Raw genomic sequence first — 20,944 nt, 5'->3', positions numbered from 1 at the left:
CATAGTTCAATCTGTTCTCTCCCCTACCCTGAAACACCAGCGGTTCTATCAGGACAGGACTTTGGGACAGGTGTCCAGGGCACACATACACACACCCCACAAAAGACTGCAGCTGGCTTCCCACATTTTGAAATAATACACATGTACCACCAAATTGCATTTTATTATTTGCAGTTGTTTATTAGGGGGGAAGAAGTTGTTTTATCATTGCATTTCACACAGTAAGACAAATTTATGTAAGTCACCTAGAGAAGTTTCATAGGCAACAAATAAATCTGATGAAGTAAAACAACAGCTCCCCATAAAACCATTAAATATAGAATCTCAAAATTATCTATCATTTTCCTGAAGCTCATCCAAGAATTGGCACAGCCAGTCACCCATTATTATATTATTCTCTTGATCTAAAATAAGCACAATATGCAGCATTTCCCTGGTTCGAAAGGTCTTCTAAAAACAAACCACTGATTAAATACTGCAGCTCCACTGCTAAAAGCCTTCTCCCCTCCTTGGGCAGAACAGCTAAGAACATGGGGAGGTGGTCTTGACAGAGAGTTGCCCCTCCGACCACAAGTTTGCAACAGGTGCTTGAGAGAGAATAACCCCCAAAAGCTGGCTACTACATGAAATAAACTGGAATAATTTAACATTTCTCAGAAAGGCACAGTGGCGGACTAGAGAATGTCCTCAAACTGCGAAAAAGCACAAAGTGATGTAGTCAGTCGGACCCGCTGGCTTCTCCCTGCTGATCCTTGACTTCTTTAATGCTGCTCTCATCGAAGTGCTCCAGGGAGGCGGCATGCTGAATAGCCAACTCAGACACCAACATGGTGGGGAGCTGGCTCTGCTCAGGGTGCAGCCAAGGCTTCACATCCATGTTGTGCTCCTGCTTCCAGGCGGGGTATTCCATGCAAGCTTTATGAAGCTTCCTCATCACCTGATCCCGCAAGCCGGGGCAGGGGTGGAGAGAAGAGAGAAGGTCAAAACACGCCCACATTGGACTTCTCTGTGTGATGAGAGCAACGGCAAGAGAATCCCACATGAACCTGGAACTGTACCACCCACTCAAAGTGCTCTGGACAGGAAGGTTCATGAACCAAGTTGGACAACTAAAAGGTACCGTGTGAGATCACCTGCCTCAAATCCCTACTCAGGACTTAAAGAGGCATCCATCCACAACACAACACAGGAATTAGAGCAATGCTCCCCCAAACCTGGGTCTCTAGCTGCTGTTGGGACTAAAATTACCATCCTCCCTGACCACTGGTCATGCTAGCTAGGGATGATGGGAACTGTAGTCCAAAAACAGCTGGAGACCCAAGTGTGGGAAACCCTTCCCCTAAAAATAAAGCAAGGTTCCAGTCCTTCCTGGTTCTGAACTAATGGAAGATTTAAATAAGGATGTAGAAAGCCATCTTCTACATAATCACATTGCTGGTCCATCTAAGCTCAGTATTGTAGACGATGACTGGAAGTGGCTCTCCAGCACTTTGGGCAGGCATCTTTCTACCTGGAGACACCTGGAACTGAACCTCTGAACTTTGACATGCAAATCATGTGCTCTTCTACAAATTGATGGTCTGAATGCCACTCCAGTTTGCACTGTGTGCAACCCCTGGGCTTCTGGGGTAGTTTTGCCTCCAGTCAGGTACCTGGGCAACACTGGAGAGGCAGGCTACCCTATAGCCAGGGAAATGGGCCCAGCTGCTGTCCAGGTGTGCTACACCCTTCTTACAGCAACCTTTGGCAGCACCCAAACTGTGTCACCTACAAAGTACAAAACTAAACAATATTTATTTATTTAATTTCTATGCTGCCCTATACCCGAAGGTGTGTGTAAACTGGTGATGGGCAATAAATAAAAAATCTAGTATCTTGAGACACTCAATTTCCATCTGTTCCCATCCTCCCTCCTTCTGCCAAAAAAGGAAAAGAAAGGAAGACTGTAGCCTTTTGAGTCTGCAAGAGCAAGAATTTGAAGGGTATGGGAAATGTCTCAGAAGCAAATGCAAGAGGGTTTTTCCAGCAGTGTTCTACACAGCTCTTATCTGGTTGGCATCCTTACAACAGGAGCAGCTAACATAGTGGCTTGCAGAAGTTGTTGGGCTCCAAGCCCTATCATCTCCACCCAACATGGCCAATGGTCAGGGATAATGGGAGCTGTAGTCCAGAACATCTGGAGGCCACCATGTTGGCTAAGCCTGCCTAACATAACCTTATAAAGCAGGGGTGGTAAACCCCAGGCCTGGGGGGCCAGGCACAGTCCCTCCCCTCCAAGCCCTTGGGACTCTGCTCAGACCCTTCACCAGCCCTGATCTGTACCCTCCTTGGATGTTTTTGCGTGGCTACTACTACTACTACTACTAATTTATTATCTGTACCCTACCCATCTGAATGAGTTGCCACTCTAGGCGGCTTCCAACATAGAACTTCATAAAACATTACACATTAAAAAGCTTCCCTATACAGGGCTGCCTTCAGATGTCTTCTAAACGTTGTCTATTTGCTCATCTCCTTGACATCTGATGGGAGGGCGTTCCACAGGGTGGGCACCACTACCGAGAAGGCCCTCTGCCTGTGTTTTTGAACTTTGGTAACGCCTCTTGCTTGCCTGGATGGAGAATGCAGTGGGATTTTATGTAAACTAGCCTGCTATACAAAGCTAAAATCTGCATTCACTGCTCCACCCCCTTTGGCCTCTGAACCTGCCCACCATGGGCACCTGGTCCCCAGGCTGAAAAAAGGTCCTCCACTTCTACTTCAAAAGTGGGTCCAAATCACTATTCCTATATGGCAGTTGAAGAGCTATGGCAGAAAAACAGGGGCTTGCTTAAGACCACCTAGTGGGTTCATCAGGGTAGAGGAAACATTCAGACTGAGGATTTTCTGATTCACAGCTCAAGAAGAAGAAGAAGAAGAAGAAAAGTTTGGATTTGATATCCCGCCTTTCACCCCCTTTAAGGAGTCTCAAAGCGGCTAACATTCTCCTTTCCCTTCCTCCCCCACAGCAAACACTCTGTGAGGTGAGTGGGGCTGAGAGACTTCAGAGAAGTGTGACTAGCCCAAGGTCACCCAGCAGCTGCATGTGGAGGAGCGGAGATGCGAACCCGGTTCCCCAGATTACGAGTCTATCGCTCTTAACCACTACACAGCCTCTTAGCCCACTGTGCTCCATAACCAACAACGCAGGGGGAACCCCCCTCTCTGGGCAGAGAAAAAGGGCTTTCTGCAAATCCATCTCACTTAGTATTACACTAGCTCGACTGATGCTCCTCACAAGAGGAACCAGATCACTAGAGGCCCAAGATAGCTCAGATGGGAGAGCATGAGACTCTTAATTTCAGGGTGGTGGGTTCGAGCCCCATGGTTGGGCCAAAGATTCCTGCATTGCAAGGGGTTGGACTAGATGACCCTTGTGGTCCCTTCCAACTCTTCAGCTATGAATCTGCCTCACTCACCTGTGGTCCCAGGAATTGAACAGCTTTGTTCACAATCCACTTGGGCAGAAATCCTAGTTTGGAAAGGGGGGAGAGGCAGGAAAGATGGGGGGGAATTAATCTTGGTCACATACAGAGCATACATTTAAAGCACATGCCCCCCGACAAAAAAAAAAGAATCATGGGAACTGTTGTTTTCTCCTCAGAGAGGTTACATTTCCCTTAACAATGATTCCCAGGATTATTTGATAGATGAGCGGGTACATGATTGCTACTGACAATGGACTGCGGCAAACAAATCTCCCATAATGCAGATGTTGGAAGCTGATTTGCAGTAGATGAAAAATCATCTAGCCTGTCTAGTGTTTGCAATTCATTTTTAAACGGTTAACAGGTAACTCACATTTTATGTGAGGGTTCGGTTCTGGGGGTCCATGTGTCTATGCAAAAAAACGCCAGTTTGGAGGGCTGTTTACCTATCTCTGGGAAGCAGCAGCTAGGGCTCTGGCAGGGTCCTAGAGTCCTTCCTCTGCTTCTGAAAGCCTAGTAAGCACTTGCAGAGCTTTGGGAAGGAGGAAAGATGGCTTTAGGACCATGCCAGGACCCTCACGCCTCCTTCCCAAATCTAGCCATCTCCCTTACCCAGCTTTGGAAAGGCGTCACAAGGGCTCTGGGCTGCCAGAGCCCCTGCGCCACCTTCTGAAAGCTGGGTAAGCCTGCAATTACAGCATTGCATTGTGGGGGGAATAAATGGAGAGTGGGTTTCCTCCACTCTCTATTTGTTTATTTATTTGCACACCCACACAAACTGAATTCATGTAAGTAAACTAAGTGTAGGATAGAACCATAGAATCACAAACCTGGAAGATGCGAGTTAACTGCATTTCCTACACAGAGCCTTTATTCTTTTTTAATCTACTTGTTTTTTCTCACTTAACACTTTGGCCACCACTGAGAAATCAGGTTGCTCACTGTGACTAGAGAATATTCGTTCTCTTCTTCTTTTTTATTCAAATTCAGCTTTAAAGAGTTATATGCCTTGTGAAGCATACATGCTTTTCATGAAGCAGGTTTGATCACAAAGCAAGAGACAGTACTTCCTTTGATCCTAAAACAGCATTTCTATCATAGTAAAGGTAAAAGGTAAAATAATACTCAAATTAATCAACAACTTTCCCACAAGGATCTTATTACTCACCTGATGACTGCAGCACAACTTACTATGACAAAGGTATTAGAAGATTCAAAATGTATATTTTGCTCTATTTTTTATTTTATTTTTTGAAATAGTTTTTATTTGATTTTACAAGTATGTTATATTATAACAATGCTACCATTCACATCCACATTTACAGATTCCTCTGAATCTCTAGACTTCCCACCTCCCCTCCATGGGTCCTTTTATTAAACCTTTTCCTGCTAATGTTTCCATCTGCTTACAGTGGTCTCCAAGATAGATTATAAAATTTTCCCATTCTTTATTGAAGTTTTGGTCTTCTTGGTTCCTGAGCTTTCCGGAACTAAGCGTCCGGAACTAGGCGGCTTAGTTTGGTCAGAATTGAGTATTCCCTTCCAGAGTCAATATGAAATACATTACTTCTGACAAAGGAGCCACCATAGTTGCTAGAGGGCCTTAAACATTTGTGTCCTAGGCTTTTTAGACTCTTCTAAAATAGTCTAAATAGTCTATAGAATGCTGACTCACCTTTAGGGTCAAGCAGTGCCAGGTAAGTCAGCTTGCAACTGTCGTGTCCAGTTGGTTGCACCAGGTATCCAGCCAAACGCGAGGCAGCCCGCACCGTGTCCTTGCGTGGAGGGTATTTCTGCACAGTAAAAAGCCAGGCAATCAGCTGATGGACCAATTCCTGGTATAGAGGCCTCCCCTTCCCTTCCTCCCTGAGACTGAGTTCCCCTCAGGTAACTAAGGGGTAGTCAACAATCAGTTTAGTGTGCCAGCCAAAGCCCATGGAAACTGCATTGTAATACACCAAAATACAGAAGTAGTAATAATATACATCAACACATCAATAACAGAAGGTAGGCTTCAAAGGACTGGACCCTAAATCCCAAGAGGCTGCCAACTTTAGCACCAACAGGTCAGTCGTGTGAAGGGTCTCAGCTCCATCATCCAGAGAACTAAGCGTTGTAATAAAGCAGAAGGCCACAGGTTCAATCTCACCAGGGTGAGCCTGGGAGAAAGCCCTGCCTGAAACCCCAAAGAGCTGCTGCTAGTAGTCATTGAGCTAAATGGAGCTAATGGTCTGACTCAGGGCTCAGCCACACTTCCATTTAACCCACTGCTTTCCCCTGGGGAAAACTCATGGTTTAGCACTGAATCAGAACAAATGGCAACTGGGTTTTCCACAAGATTGATGCCTGCTCCGATTCACTGCAAAAGAGTGGGTTTTCCCGGGGAACGCGGAAGAGCAAACAGAAAACCACTCAAGACCTGTGCCTAAAAAGCATGGGACAAGTGGAATAAAAAATCACTTTCTAGGCAAGGGACAAGTGTGGAAGTGTGAACAAGCCCTTAGTACATGACAGTATATTCAGCCGTTGTGGGTCTCATGGCATACTTATCAAGCAGGTGGATGAAGCTCCATTTCCCTAATGAAATGCTATGGTGGGTCTCTGAGAGGAGACCCACCCCCCAATCCATTACCCACCCGAATCCCATAGTTCCCCCCCTGCTCACTTACCGGATGTTTAACAGAGAAGTTCATGATAATATAATCCTTATCCAGGATTTTCCATGATCTCAGAGTCACCACATCTCTGTTCCTCAAGGGCTTTGGGCACTTCCCTAATCCAAGCGAGATGGTAGGGAGTAGGGAGAGAAAGGCAGCTCAACATTGCATCTACAACACGCTGATCACATTCAGTTGCTAATGATTTCATCCAAATTTGTACTCATTCCTTTATATTCCATTTTCCATACTCATTGTATATCATTCATAAATCTATTTCATAAGATTTCCATTTTAAATTTCTATTAAGCTTTGAATAGCAGTAAGGTGAGTGATTTGTTGCCATTGCAATTACAAGTCCCAGGCACCTTAGCTTTTTAATTAGAATGGCAGGGGGAAAACAGCCGTGTCGCATAAACAAAAGTGAGAGCTTAGCTTGCTTTGGCAAAGCAACACAGGGAATGTGTCAAAGGTCCAAGCAGGCTGTCTCAAGTAAAAGAGGCCTTGCACACAGATCCTATTCCCCTCATCCAAGCACAGAGCCCCCTGGAGGAAAAATTACACCACCTATGCATGAAAGGAAGGTATCAGAAGCAGGCAACATTTGCAGAAATAGAAATGTGGGGGGCAGGAGGAAGAGGGAAGAGGAGAAGGACAAACAAGCCAAATGCCTTTTGAGGACTGAGCATACTGTACTGACTGTTGAGAGTCTGTTGGAGGGAGAGGGGAAATGGAACAGGGTATCCTGAAATCAGACATGGCTGGCTGGAAAACTGAACAGGAATTCTTTATGCTACAACTATGTGTTAACAGGTCCAGCGTATAATGGTGACCCAGGGAGAGATGCAAGGCAAATGCATCTCACACACCCCTATATGTTGTGGACTATACCGCTCTATGAGCCTGAACCTTCCTTTCCACCAAGTTGTGTTGTTGTTTTTTTAGCAGTGTCCATTGCTACTCCCCAAGGCTATTTAACCTCCAGAAAGAAGGCAGCCAGGTAGCTAAGAATCAGGCACCGTCGAGGGAAGGCATTCTCTCTCTTACACAAAACAGAATACCCGTTTCAAACGCTGAGCAACTCTCAAGCCAGGGGCCTGCCTTAACACTGCCAGAATGTTTCTGATCAATCCATCTAACACAGCTCTCTTCCACCACCTTGAGTCCACAGATATTGTTGTCTCATCAGCCTATCAAGTTAGGCTGCCTGGCAATGATGAGGGTGGTAGTACTAACGAGCTAAAAGACTGAATCATGGATGGAGAACCTCAGGAGTCCCCAAAGGCCACACACGCATTCTGACTCAGCACTCTGGCTTTGCATCCTTCTTTGGCTTCTTTTCTGTCCCTGAACCCAGACAGTGATTATTGCTTACCTGGATGGGATGAGGATAGAAAGGGAAGTGTGTGTGCGAAGAAACTAGTTTACCTTGTGAATTTTGCCTTTGCATTTATTTTGCCTCTGGCCTCAGCCACCACTAGCATTCAGCCCTGGGCAGGCTCTCCAGGAGGGGAATGAGTCCCTTGGGTGGAAAACGGTTTCGCAGCCCTGGACAAAGCTGTATAGTCCTCTCCATAACACTCTCATTACAACAACCTAGAGCGGCTCAGCAGATATAGTTTTGCTGCTGGCTAAGGACCGCACAGGATGTGGTTATGATCATGTAGTGTAGTGTTCCATAGATGGGTTTTTTTGAGAGAGAACAACACCAAATCAAGAGCAGGTGGAAGGTAGCTGGATCATGACCACATAACATAGTTGAGGTGGATCTTTAAGCAGTAGAGGCTGGTCCATGAGGCTGAATGAGGTACTGCCCCAGAGAAGGAAGGCACCCCACACCCCAGACTACTAATCCTCCCAGTGTCTTGAATTTTCATCACACATTGCTTACATACCTGCAAGATTACCTTTGCAAACCTCATAACTAGAGGGTTAATCCGTTGCAGCGGAAACAACAAAGAGAGGCTTGTGGCACCTTAATTACAGGGATAATTCACAAAGTCGGGTTGATTCGATGCCAGGATGTTTTTATAAACACTACTTTGGCAACGGTCAGTTCCATTATTTTACATACACCTAAGCATCAGCATTATCATCCTGTTTCCATTTCCCTCTGAACTCCTCTGCTAACATTTCCCAGGCTGACATTCCACAATTCCTGATCCACATAAGTCCATGCCATCAGAAATGTGCCACAAGACTTTGGCTGCTGAAGAGGTAGGAACAGGGATGGGGGACTTGTGCCTGCCCAGAAGTTGTGGGATTCCCAACTCCCACCAGCCTCAGACAGTATGGTGAGTGATGGAGGAGGGTGGGTGTTTGTGGTCCTTGGAGCCAGGAACTTTAAAGCTTAGGAACCCACCAGCATTTTTTCCTGACTTTGGTACCAAATCTCATTGTGTTTGCCAGGTGTCCCCATAACTCAGTGGTGGAAAACATCAGGCCCAGATGCAAGCAGTGGCCCTTTAGGCCCCTCTAACAGGCCCCCATGATTCTCCCTGGGACACACTCCTCACCCTTGTCCCTTCAACACCCCCTTGAGTGTGTTTGCATGGCTGGAATGCAATGCCTCTTCCTTGGCTGGATGGAGAAGAGGGAAGTGCAAATGTGAAGGAAGTAGCCTATTGTGCAAAGGGGAAATTTACATTTGCTCTTCCACTCCATTTTGCCCCTGGCCTTGACCCTCATGGGCACATGACCTCTGGAAGATTGCCCAGATGGCAATGTGGGCCACACCTGCACTAGTTTGTGTGGTTTGGTGGTGGTATTGGGGTGCCCATCCTTACTTACATTCATAGTAGCTGATATCAGCATTGTCTGTGACACGAGCGATCTGATGCGTCTCAACAAGGTTTATGTCCCACAGGCTGCGGTACTCGGTGTCATGTAGGACATCATAGGCTGTCTCTGCAGAGACCCCTGCCATGTCAATCATGCCCTGCAGGTGGAAGGAAGAACACTGTCAAAACACCAGAGTAGTGAACAACCTCAGACCATGGTGTAAAATGGAACAATCTTGCCGAGTGTCTGCTTTGGGTGCGAAAGGTCACAGGTTCAATCCCTGGCCTCTCCAGGTAAGGCTGGGAATGCCTCACATCTGAAGCCCTGGAGAGATGCTGCCATTCAGTGTAGACCATACTGAGCTTGATAGACCAACTTGGTCAGTGTTTGAATGGAATATCAACTGGGGAACTTTGCATACACCACCTTGAATCCTGTCAAGGAAGAAAGAAGGGAAATCATGCTTATATAAATAAAACCTGTTGTAGTGTTTACATGACCACTGGACCAAGGAACGAACCTTGGTTTCAGGAGGTAGAAGCTTCTCAACCTCACCTAGTCAATGAAGTCCACTCTACTGCTTGAATAGTTTGTCCAGAAATTTAGGGAAGCTGTGAAAGCTGGCGAACCCTGGGTGCAAAATGTTCTAAAGCACAGTTACCCAAATTGTGGTTTGTAGGCTTCACTCAGGTGGTCCACACTCTTTGGGATGTCTGCGAAGTACAGCAGATGCATGTGAACAGCAGCTTCTCTGTCGTTCTCATAACTAGGTAGTCTGAACTGGCTGGGATGGACCAGAAGCACACCCACCTTTCACTCGAGGAAGCTGGGCTGAAAATAGTTCCTTCACCCCTGATCTAAGTAGGCAGGCCAACATCAGAACCTCCAAACATTCAACCACATGAAGCAGCTCAGATCCAGTGCTTAATACCCGAAGCCTATCCTCCGTCATCTTCCACCGCCTTTCACAAGGTGCATTTGGTGGGGCACAAGAGCTACAGTAGGTTTAGACAGGGCACTCATCGAACGTCTTTTTTGCCTGCCAAAAGAGGCTCAGCAGGCCTCCTGCATCTAGTTCCAGGGAGGTGGCAAAAACCTTTGTCAATCAGTAGATCTCTATCATCACAATTACAGATCTGCCACTAAATTGCAATCAAGCAAATACAAATTTCACAGTGTGCAAGAGATTATTTGGTATGAACTAGGACATGTGTATGTGATGTTGCACATTCAAAGAACTAGGACATGTGTATGTGATGTTGCACATTCACAATCCCACTGGAATGAATTGTCAAGAGCTAGTGTGGCTGGTAAGAAGCTTTACTCATCTGGCTCCCAGTAAGACATGCTGATGCACACGCACACACACACACAACACTTTTGTCTTCTGCTGCACCTGAATGAACTCACTACTATACAAATGTATGAGGTAGGCAACTATTTAAAATAAAAATACTAAATATTAAAATAGACAACTATTTTAACTGCAAAAAGATCCAAGGACTTTCTCCGTGTAAAGCACACTGTTTACAACTGAGCTATGGTCCTTTGCACTAATAGGATAATACATGCTCATTAACACATCAGATAATCATGCAGTGACCAAATACTACCAGAGATGGGGGACGGGGAGAAGGCAGGAATCACCTAGCCATCCACACCCCTCACCGCCTGTCAAGTTGTTTTGTCACTCTTCATGCTAAAATTAAATCAGTGCCTAGTTTGGTGAAGAGTTGTTACCAGACTGGCTCTATCATTAGACACTAGGGCAGTGGTGGCGAACCTTTTAGAGACCAAGTGCCCAAACTGTAACCCAAAACCTACTTATTTATTGCAAAGTGCCAATCATAATAATGATTGCCTGCATGCGCACATACAAATAAATATGTCGTATTTTTCCGGTATTGGACTGCCCACCCAATACAAGGCACTTCTGCCACTATCTACTGCTTGTGGCATCAACCAATCAAACCAAACCCAGCATAGGGGGTGGGGCTGCGCAGCTGCATACCAGCAGGTTGGCGCCTGCGCAACTCCCCCCCATGCTGATGTGGTCACCGAGCACTGGGGGAGGGGAGCGGCTGCACACTTTGACAACACACAGCAACAGCACTGATGGGCCGAAGCCACATGTGCCAACAGAGAGGGCTCCGAGTGCCCACTCTGGCACAAGTGCCATAGGTTCACCACCACTGCACTAGGGAGAGTAGGTGGTTGCTTCTGGCCACTGATCTGGCTTTGTCATGAAAAGGCAGCAAACTGTTGATTATTTTGGATGCTCTTCCCTCACCACTAGAAGGTCAAAAGTCAATGGCCAATCAGGCATCACCTCCAAAGAGGAAGTGCATTTGCTAAAGTGGACATCAATTTGCATAATATTTGCATAAGTTCATGTATATGTATTAAGAAGAACCCGCTGGATCAGGCCAAAGGTACATGTAGCACACCATCTTGGTCCCACAACGGCCAACCAGATGCCTCAATGCGGTGCCCAAAAGCAATTTGTGGAGCCTACCTCACAGGGTTGCTGTGTGGATTAACAAAAAAGTTAGTCATGTATACATGCACCCACTGGACCCATTTATCTTCTGGCCACGTCTGGTCCAGTGGGTGCATGTATACATGACTAACTTTTTTGTTAATCCACACAGCAACCCTGTGAGGTAGGCTCCACAAATTGTTGAAAGAGCCACCAAGCTCAAGCAGAGAGAGAAGAACAAACCTGTGGTCACCAAATGGGTGTTTTAGGGGTGTGTGGAGAGATTTTAACCAGATCTGCCTGGTCTTCATCTGACATTTTAACTTGGGCAGGCAAGAGAGTGGGAAGCAGATATCTTTTATACACTATGGTCCATACTAATTTCCAGCAACCTTCTGGGGGCTGCATGCCAGAAGCAAAAGGGGGCAGCTTTCCTTTGCACAGTGAAAGTCAGAAGTTTTTACATCCATTTAATGTAAATGCAAGAGGCATTATTGCAAGCAAGAGGCATTATTGCCGATCAATGACAGGTTCCAGTCAGGAAACAAAAGACAGATGTAGGGGGTATGGCCTGGAAAAAGTCTGGGGGCCATATACAGAGGTATTGAGGGCCACATTTTACCCCGTTTCCCTACCATGTCCCCTTCTAGCTGGCTCTTGGGAAAAGTGTGAGAAGCCAACTATTTCCTATTTCCCATCCTTCAAATGCATTAAACCAGAGCCCAGCACTAGTCTGGCATGGGTGCTTTGTAAATCACTGAGTCATTCTCCAACTTCTTCATTGGCTAGCAAATTAACAACCAAACTGAACGTGGGGAGTAACTGTTACATTCTCCACCAATTATTTGAAAAGCTCTTTGGTCTGGCATCCCATGTAAAGGAGGTTTCCTGTTGTTGTCACCCAGTTAAAAATGAGAAAGAGACAAACAATGACATCATGGAAGTGGGCAGCCTTTTTTATCTTTTTTCTTTTGGGCTCCATGGTCATCCTGCCATTTCCTGTTTTCTGAGTTACACTTGTTCATTCTACTTGGCCTACCTTCCCCAGTGCACACCACACAATGTTCACCACAGGCATGAAAATTGTCCTATGATCACTGTAGCTGCCTGCCTGAACACAACAGGCCCTGAAGGAATGCACTTCCAACTGTGAGGCAGTATGGTGTAGTGGTTAGAGTGTCAGACTAGGACATGAGAGACCAGGGTTCAAATCCTCACTCATCCATGACGCTCACTGGGTGATCATGGCCCAACCATTGTCTCTCAGCCTAACCTACCTCACAGGGTTGTGAGGGTGAAATGAGGAGCAGAAGAACCATATACACCACCTTGAGATCTTCAGAAGATAAAGGTGTCATATAAACATAATAAATAAACAAATACATTTGAAAAATGCACAAGCTCAATAGGACTGGAATCTGACACTAGTGCTCAAAAAAGCTCAGGGCATTTGCTGTGAGTGGGATGAAGTTCAGCAGATATTCTATAATACACTCTCTCTTCTGGTCTTCTAAAAATCAAGAGGAGGACTTCTACCAAAGTGTTCTCTAACTGTGAAAGGAGCCAGATGTCTACACCTTTCAGCCTAACTACTTCACAGGGCTGTTTGTGAGGCTGGAAGGAGAAGGGGGAGCAGCCATCCTTTAAAAAGCAGGGATGGGAAACTGTGGCCCTCCAGATATTGTTGGACCAGAACTTCCACCAACCCAGGTCATGCTGGATGGGAGTCCAACAAACATGGAGGGTTACAGACTCCCCACCTCTGCTTTAAAAGGGCAGCAGGGTTAAAATGCAACAACCAAAAGTTCCATATCACAATTCCAGCAGGCTGAATGTTGCGAGGGAGCACACACTCAGCCAGAGGCACCAGCTCCAGGGGGGCAAGCCATTTGGGGGCCTCACTATGTTTTGGGGGGTTGGGCTGGTGAGGGCCACTGTCCAAAAAGAGCAAAGGCTCCTCCTCCTCTGAGTGCAGAGTCGCCCTCGTAAGATGGCACCTCTGCACTCAGCTAAACTCATTTTACTGCTGCTTCATGAGTCCAGTGCAAATTAAGTCCTAGATACAAGACATTAAGTGATCTTCAGTACACACCCTTGGGACAATCTCCCTAAAAAACATGAAAACAGCCTGCAGGATCAGGCCAATAGGCCAGCATCCTGTTCTCACAGTGACCCAACGGATTCCTTTGGGAAGCACAAAAGCAGGCCATGCATGAATCACTGGCTTGGGTCCTACCCTCCAGGGCAGCAGAAAGCAAACCAGCTTCTATATAACAGTCCTTCAAATATTTGATGCTATTACATCACTTCTCCAAGCTAAGCATACCCAAGTCTTACTTTCTCTTCTATGGACTTGGGTCTCCAAGCCACACTTTGTTTTGCCCTTCATACGAACCTTTCAAAGTTTACAATGGAATTACTGCAGATCCAAGAGATTAGGGTTGTACATGGCCTCTCTGGGATCTGAGTAAGGGCCCAATCCAGCCTGGAACTGATCTGGGGGCCATGCAAAGTCAAGTGGAGATGGGGAAGAAGTACCACCACCCCCCCCCACACACACACTGTATGCTTAGTCAGGGTTTTAAACCATGTGTAAGCATCTGGCCAGGGAGGGAAGGCAAGGCATGCAGGTCATAGCTGCCAACTTTTCCCTTTTCTTGCGAGGAATCCTATTTGGAATAAGGGAATTTCCCTTTTAAAAAGAGAAACGTTGGCAGCTATGATGCAGGCTACTTGTGTGTGTCCTTCTCCCCCTCCTCCCTGCCACCAAACCTCTTGTGACAACCCCAGATCACTCCAGGTGGACCCAATTCAGTTTGGTTTCCTACTGAATTTAGTGCACAGCCCTACATGGAAGGCAAAAGCTGAATTAAGCAGCACTTGTGAAAATTGCTATTCTCCTAGAAGAGCAAACAGTGGCGCATCAGTGCATCAGCACATCAGCTACTGGGCTGATGTATCTTTGACACTTGGGCAAGACGTCATGAAACATTGGCATTATTATTGTTTAGTCTCTGCCCGTTATTACATATGTAAGAGAAGGCAGCTTTCGCAAGCTATGCTAAAGTTCATCGCATCCTGCAATTCAGTTATCAGCTAGCTACGCAGGCAGCAGTTGGATTATACATCCTAACTGAAAAATAGTTCCAATCAAGCTTAGCCCCTACCAACTTTTCTGCCATATTAAACAGCATTCCAGACCCCTCATCTCCATCAATCCCAGATACCAGCCTTCATTTCACTCTTTGATTAACACCTTTTGGATACACTCTCTCTGCCTGTGAACAAAGCTGCATACAGGAAGGGTACACGATTTATTTCTTACCAAGGGAGTTGTGTTTCCCTGTTTGTCCCTCCTGAATGCCTGCAAAAAGGTATTGTTTTGTCGAGCCTTTTTCAGATGTCAATGATGTTGGCTGCTGCTAACTGTGCTGCTGAAGTTCTTTCCTGCTGGTGTTGGATGTTGCTTTGTGTATTTTTATGGGGTTTGTTACCTGGGCTCTTAAATATGTTGTACATTGCCCAGAGTCTTCTTTTTTTAATCTTTAACAAGAGAGTACCCAGTTTTAAAAATAATAATACGCATGTGGTTCTCTTCCCTGCCCCCACTTTAACACAACAAAATTCCTGTGATGCAACAGGTGAGCTTCATAGCCAGGTGGAGACTTGAACCAGTCCAACACTAACCCAAGACCGCATACCCCTGGCCTTCCAGATGTCGCTGGGCTCCAGCTTTCATCACCCCAGCTAACCAATGATCCAGGATGATGGAGTCCAGAACATCTGGAAGGTCACAAGTTTTCCATCCTTGTTGTTACCATGTACAGTGGTACCTCGGGTTAAGTACTTAATTCGTTCCGGAGGTCTGTTCTTAACCTGAAACTGTTCTTAACCTGAAGCACCACTTTAGCTAATGGGGCCTCCTGCTGCTGCTGTGCTGCCGGAGCACGATTTCTGTTCTCATCCTGAAGCAAAGTTCTTAACCTGAAGCACTATTTCTGGGTTAGCGGAGTCTGTAACCTGAAGGGTATGTAACCTGAAGCATATGTAAGCCGAGGTACCACTGTATGCAAACTGCAAGCTAAGTGACCTCAGGCCCTGGCCGCACACTCTTCTTCCCAGGGCTGCCCCCCTCACTGGCCACACTTCACATCCTGGGTGTTTCCTGCATGAATGGGGTGTGCCTTGGAATTGAGATGATGGTGCCTCTTGGTTGTGTGAATGGAGAACAGAGAAAGCAATGTGAGCGTGTGTCTAGAAACTATTCTACAGTACCATTGCTCTATCCACTTTTGCCTCTGCCTCCACCTGGAACTGGCATGTGGACCTCAAAAGTTTCCTGGGTTGAAAAAGATTCCCCACTCTTGACCAGCTCTCAAATGGCGACACATCCTCAGAGTCAACTCCTAAACCCAAATAACTCCCAGGAACTTTGGGAAACGCCTGTGGCATTCAACAGACAGTGCTGCAAAAGCTTATGTACATTTAAGCATTCTATGACTTTAATCAAGACTCAGTCACTTTTCAGCCCTGCTGAATTAAGGACATGTTTTCATTACTTTTTAAAGTAATGATTTATAGCCTGTTCCCCCTTCCCCCTCCCAGCATGCATTTAAACAAAAGACGACGCAGAAAAAGCTACAAGGAAAGTGCACACATATAGAACTACTGCCAATAAAAAATAAAATAAAGAAAGCTTAATAAATATCTGGGGGTTGGGCTAGATGACCCTCATGGTCCCTTCCAACTCAGTAAGTCTGTGATTCTGTGAAATGTGTCCACAAGGGAAATGTGTCCCTTCTTCTGCAGGGAGAAATCACCAAAGGCCAAAGAAACGAAGTTTCTTTTGTTGCAACCAGTAAAAACCTAAGAGTACTTAATCTTGACTGGATCAAGCCCTTCCCCACCTGCTTTACTTGCTCCAAACCTAGAAAATTTGTCCACTTAACTCAATGTTGTCCACACTGATGAGCAGCGAGTTGCCAGAGTTTCTAGAGATGCTGAGGATTGAACCTAAAACCAGTGGTTTTTTCCTGGGGGTACGCAGGGACATGAATACCCCTAAACATTTTGTGAACCTAACTTTGGCCTCATTGAGGGGCATTATTTCAATACGAGAAGGAAAATAAGAGTACCCCTAAACATTTTATTAGGGAAAAAAAGCACTGCCTAAAACCTTCTGCATGCAAAGCAAATTCTCTACCACTGAGCTGTGGCTCTTCCCTACTAGAATTTTGGTTGCTGGTCTACACCCAAATTATAACAGACTTACAGCAGAATTAAAATATATTTACCAACGAACCTGGAGCCTCAAGTGAGGCTGTGTAAACACCATACATTCAAACCACACTTCCCCCACCTTCAAAGTAATTCCGGGAACTGTAGTTTGTTAAGGGTGCTGGGAGCTGCGGCTTTGTGAAGGGTAAATTACAATTCCTGGGATTCTAGAGTTTTCGTTTTGAGACGGGTGGAGTGTGCTTTAAATAAATTGTGGGAAGTAGTTTGTGCAAAAGGGCTCAACTAGATACCACGCAAATTGCTTTTTTTTTTTTTTTTTTTTTTTGTGGTGGTGCGGAGGAGCTCCGTAGGGAGAAATTTAACTATTTCCTCCCTGCTGCAGGTCAATCACACTTCTAAGGCTTTGGACATTTCATATATAAATCAAGATTGCACCTCCGAAACTCCTTCTTCCCAATTCTAAAAAAGTGCAAGAACCCCGTATTTAAAAACTTCTCTCTCTCTCTCTCTCTCTCTCTCTCTCTCTCTGCCTCTCTGCACCGGGCCAGCACCCGCCGGCCAATGCGCGCCTCTTTCCCGACGGTCCGTAGCCACGTATTTTAACATTCACATGTGGCGCAGAGATTGCACCCCCGAAACTCCTTCTTCCCAATTCTTAAAAGGTGCAAGAACCCCGTACTAAAAAACCTCCCTCCCTCTCTCTCTCTCTCTCTCTCTCATTCTCTCTCTCTGGACCGGGCCAGCACCCGCCGGCCAATGCGCACCTCTTTCCCGACGGTCAGCAGCCACGTATTTTAACATTCACATGTGGCGCAGAGATTGCACCCCCGAAACTCCTTCTTCCCAATTCTTAAAAGGTGCAAGAACCCCGCACTAAAAAACTTCTCTCTCTCTCTCTCTGCACCGGGCCAGCACCCGCCGGCCAATGCGCACCTCTTTCCCGACGGTCCGCAGCCACGTATTTTAACATTCACATGTGGCGCAGAGATTGCACCCCCGAAACTCCTTCTTCTCAGTTCTTAAAAGGTGCAAGAACCCCGCACTAAAAAACTTCTCTCTCTCTCTCTCTCTCTCTCTCTGTGCACCGGGCCAGCACCCGCCGGCCAATCGCACCTCTTTCCCGACGGTCCGCAGCCACGTATTTTAACATTCACATGCGGCGCAGAGATTGCACCCCCGAAACTCCTTCTTCCCAATTCTTAAAAGGTGCAAGAACCCCGCACTAAAAAACTTCTCTCTCTCTCTCTCTCTCTCTCTCTCTCTCTGCACCGGGCCAGCACCCGCCGGCCAATGCGCACCTCTTTCCCGACGGTCCGCAGCCACGTATTTTAACATTCACATGCGGCGCAGAGATTGCACCCCCGAAACTCCTTCTTCCCAATTCTTAAAAGGTGCAAGAACCCCGCACTAAAAAACTTCTCTCTCTCTCTCTCTCTCTCACTCTCTCTGCACCGGGCCAGCACCCGCCGGCCAATGCGCACCTCTTTCCCGACGGTCCGCAGCCACGTATTTTAACATTCACATGCGGCGCAGAGATTGCACCCCCGAAACTCCTTCTTCCCAATTCTTAAAAGGTGCAAGAACCCCGCACTAAAAAACTTCTCTCTCTCTCTCTCTCTCTCACTCTCTCTGCACCGGGCCAGCACCCGCCGGCCAATGCGCACCTCTTTCCCGACGGTCCGCAGCCACGTATTTTAACATTCACATGCGGCGCAGAGATTGCACCCCCGAAACTCCTTCTTCCCAATTCTTAAAAGGTGCAAGAACCCCGCTCTAAAAAACTTCTCTCTCTCTCTCTCTCTGCACCGGGCCAGCACCCGCCCGCCATTGCACACCTCTTTCCCGACGGTCCGCAGTCAGGTATTTTAAACATTCACATGTGGCGCAGAGAGGTAGAAGAGGGGCAGGGGAGAGAGAGAAAAGAACTCCACTCCCGGGACCAGGAGCCTCCGTCCGCTCCCTGTCCCGAATCGTTCCTTCCATACCCAATTCCGTGTCCACCCTACCTTGAGGCGGTACACCGCCAGGTCCGCATGAGGAACCACCTGCTCCCAGACGGAGACCCCAGAGCGGTCGTACCAGCTCAGCCACCCGTCTTGCGACTCGCATTCCGCCACGAAATCCCGAAAAGCTGCATCGTCCGGTAGGGTCACGGGCTCCATCCTGCCTAAACAGAACGGGAAAAAAGAACAGGTGGCGGCGGTGGCGCGGCAGGTAGGAGTCCCCCCATCCCAGCTAAGCCAAGGTCCCTCCCGGCTCCCCGCTCCCCTTTCCCCCTCCACTCACCTGCGTTCACAATGGTCAAGCGTTACTACTGCGCCTCCGGCAAGTGCGTCCCGTCCAGAAGTCGTCGCGAGCAAAGTCACGGCAAGAAAGAGAAGAATCCTCGGAGTCGCGGGTATGTGAGCGGCTCTAAATTGCTTTTCGCGGGCGCTGATTGGCCGGGGCCGGCAACCGGTCCCCTTTCCCAACGCTGCTATTGGACGAAGGTGACCGGCTTGCTCGGAGCGCTCCGTGTCCAGCTAGCGATTGGCGAAGTTGGGTCAGCTTGTTTAGACTACTTGTTTTATTTATTTAACTTTTAATCGGCACCGTTTTATTGCACTTTTGCAGCCGAGGCCTTGGAGCGTCAAACAAGCTGACTTGTCCAGAGAGGAAGAGGGGGGGGGGGAGAGAAAATATGAATAAGGGGAAAAGGCAGCAGCGCAGCGAAATCTAACACAAAACTCTTAAAAGTGCGGTGAAGAGCTTTAAAATGGGGGTGGGGGATGGGAATAATCGTTTACATTATTCAAAAAAACACACAAAAATGCCAGCACCCACCACCCCTCAATAAATTCGTTTCCTTCGTTATCATTAGTCTATGCTTAGGATAATATTTTATTCTCTTGTTAATTACGCTGTTTTAAATGTGTATTTTATATTTGACTTCACTTAGCAGTTTTGGGGGGTTTTTTTGGAAATGTTTAAGATTTTTGTTGTTAACTTTGTGTTAAATATGTATTCTGTAGTTGACCTTCTTTGTAACGTTTTATTTTGAAATCTTTAAGCTAATACTTTAGTTTTCTATTAATTACGTTTCTTTGACTGTATACTCTATATTTGACTTTCTTCAGAAATGTTTGATTCTGGACTGTTTTATTGATGTTTTAATATGCTGTATACCGCTTTGAAACTTTTCTTAAAAATATAAAGCGGTATAGAAATGAAATTAATAATAAATAAATAAATATTTGTTGAATTTGCCAGTAGCTTTACTTTGCTCTGGGCAATCCAAAGTGATTTACAACTCAACAAACAGGCGATAAACCCCTAGATAGATGCATTGAAACCAAGAGGAAAGAGAAATACATTAAAAGCGTGCATGCACACGCACACGCACACGCACACACGTCTAAAAGGCAACGGGTAGTTAAAGGCTAAAGACCTGGTTATATTGGAAAGTTTTTGCCTGGGACCTAAATATATGCAAGGAAGGCATCAGAAGTGTTTCCCTTGGGAGAGTATTCTGCAAGTAGAGCGGCCTGAGGTGATGATCACATGTCTGGGTTGGGTCACATGGGAAGAGGTAAAATTTTATCATTGTGTATTGGGTTTCTCCCATGTAAATTTTATCATCAAGATAGCTCACCAGGTTCTCTTTAACCAATCAGTTATGCTGGGGGAGGGTCCTTCATTTTTCCATTTTCGTGCAATATACTGTTTTGCCACTGTTAGCAGTGTACTAATCAGCTGTATCAAAAACAGAGTCGTTTTAGGATTTCTTGGAAGATTGTAGCCTGTACCTGTTTGTATGAGTACTTCTGTCCTGAAAGGTGTGTGTGTGTGTGTGTTTACAACTCCAGCAGATATGTACTAATCTATCTTAATTCTGCTATACCTCCAACAATGCATGTTTCAGCCAAAGATATCACTAATTTTGTGCAGAACTAAGTACCATTGGAAATTTGTCTTAAGATAATTCTCCTTCAGGCTCACACTAATAAATTTTTCTCCAGTATTTTTTAAATGCCCGTGTCCATTCTGTTTCAAAGATTGTTGACCCAATATTTGCTAAGTCCTGTTCAAATGAAAGACAGGGAGATAATTTTGCATTTATCAAAAATATTAAATAGATATTTGTTATTACTTAAGTTTTATAATTTTGCTCAAAAGTCTTTAATGTGGTAACCTGATTATTTAGCTTTGAACTGTTATCCTATACGTCTCAGTTGGAAAAGAATTATAGTGGGCATACATGATTATTATTGCTGCCTGTTCATATGAAATAATTTGATGCTGGCACAAATCTTTTTTTTTTTAATGATATTTATTAAAGTTTC

General features: G+C 46.0%; 1 protein-coding gene across 1 annotated transcript; it reads right to left on the bottom strand.

Moving 5' to 3' along the window:
• Positions 1-154: 154 nt before the first annotated feature.
• Positions 155-19,104, bottom strand: LOC308468796 (START domain-containing protein 10-like). Its single transcript, XM_080991212.1, has 7 exons — positions 18,909-19,104; positions 18,629-18,789; positions 8,915-9,062; positions 6,137-6,240; positions 5,143-5,260; positions 3,459-3,511; positions 155-937 (listed from the first exon to the last, which is right to left on the bottom strand). The coding sequence occupies exons 2-7, from the start codon at positions 18,782-18,784 to the stop codon at positions 719-721; spliced, it is 798 nt and encodes a 265-aa protein (XP_080847338.1). The 5' UTR covers positions 18,785-18,789; positions 18,909-19,104; the 3' UTR covers positions 155-718.
• Positions 19,105-20,944: the final 1,840 nt, after the last annotated feature.

Source organism: Podarcis pityusensis (genome assembly GCF_964106645.2).
Source record: "Podarcis pityusensis genome assembly, chromosome: Z".
Taxonomy (NCBI): Eukaryota; Metazoa; Chordata; class Lepidosauria; order Squamata; family Lacertidae; genus Podarcis; species Podarcis pityusensis.
Note: the sequence above shows the minus strand (reverse complement) of the source record. Positions and strands in the feature narration are given on the sequence as shown.

Bases quoted from the DNA above. Each gene is read 5' to 3' on its own strand.
- LOC308468796 (XM_080991212.1), bottom strand. From the start codon at position 18,784: ATGGAGCCCGTGACCCTACCGGACGATGCAGCTTTTCGGGATTTCGTG. The intron at 6,241-8,914 runs GTAAGTAAGGAT...CGCTTGGATTAG, and splicing joins TGATATCAGCTACTATGAAT to GGAAGTGCCCAAAGCCCTTG. The intron at 938-3,458 runs GTGAGTGAGGCA...TTGCGGGATCAG, and splicing joins TTCAATTCCTGGGACCACAG to GTGATGAGGAAGCTTCATAA.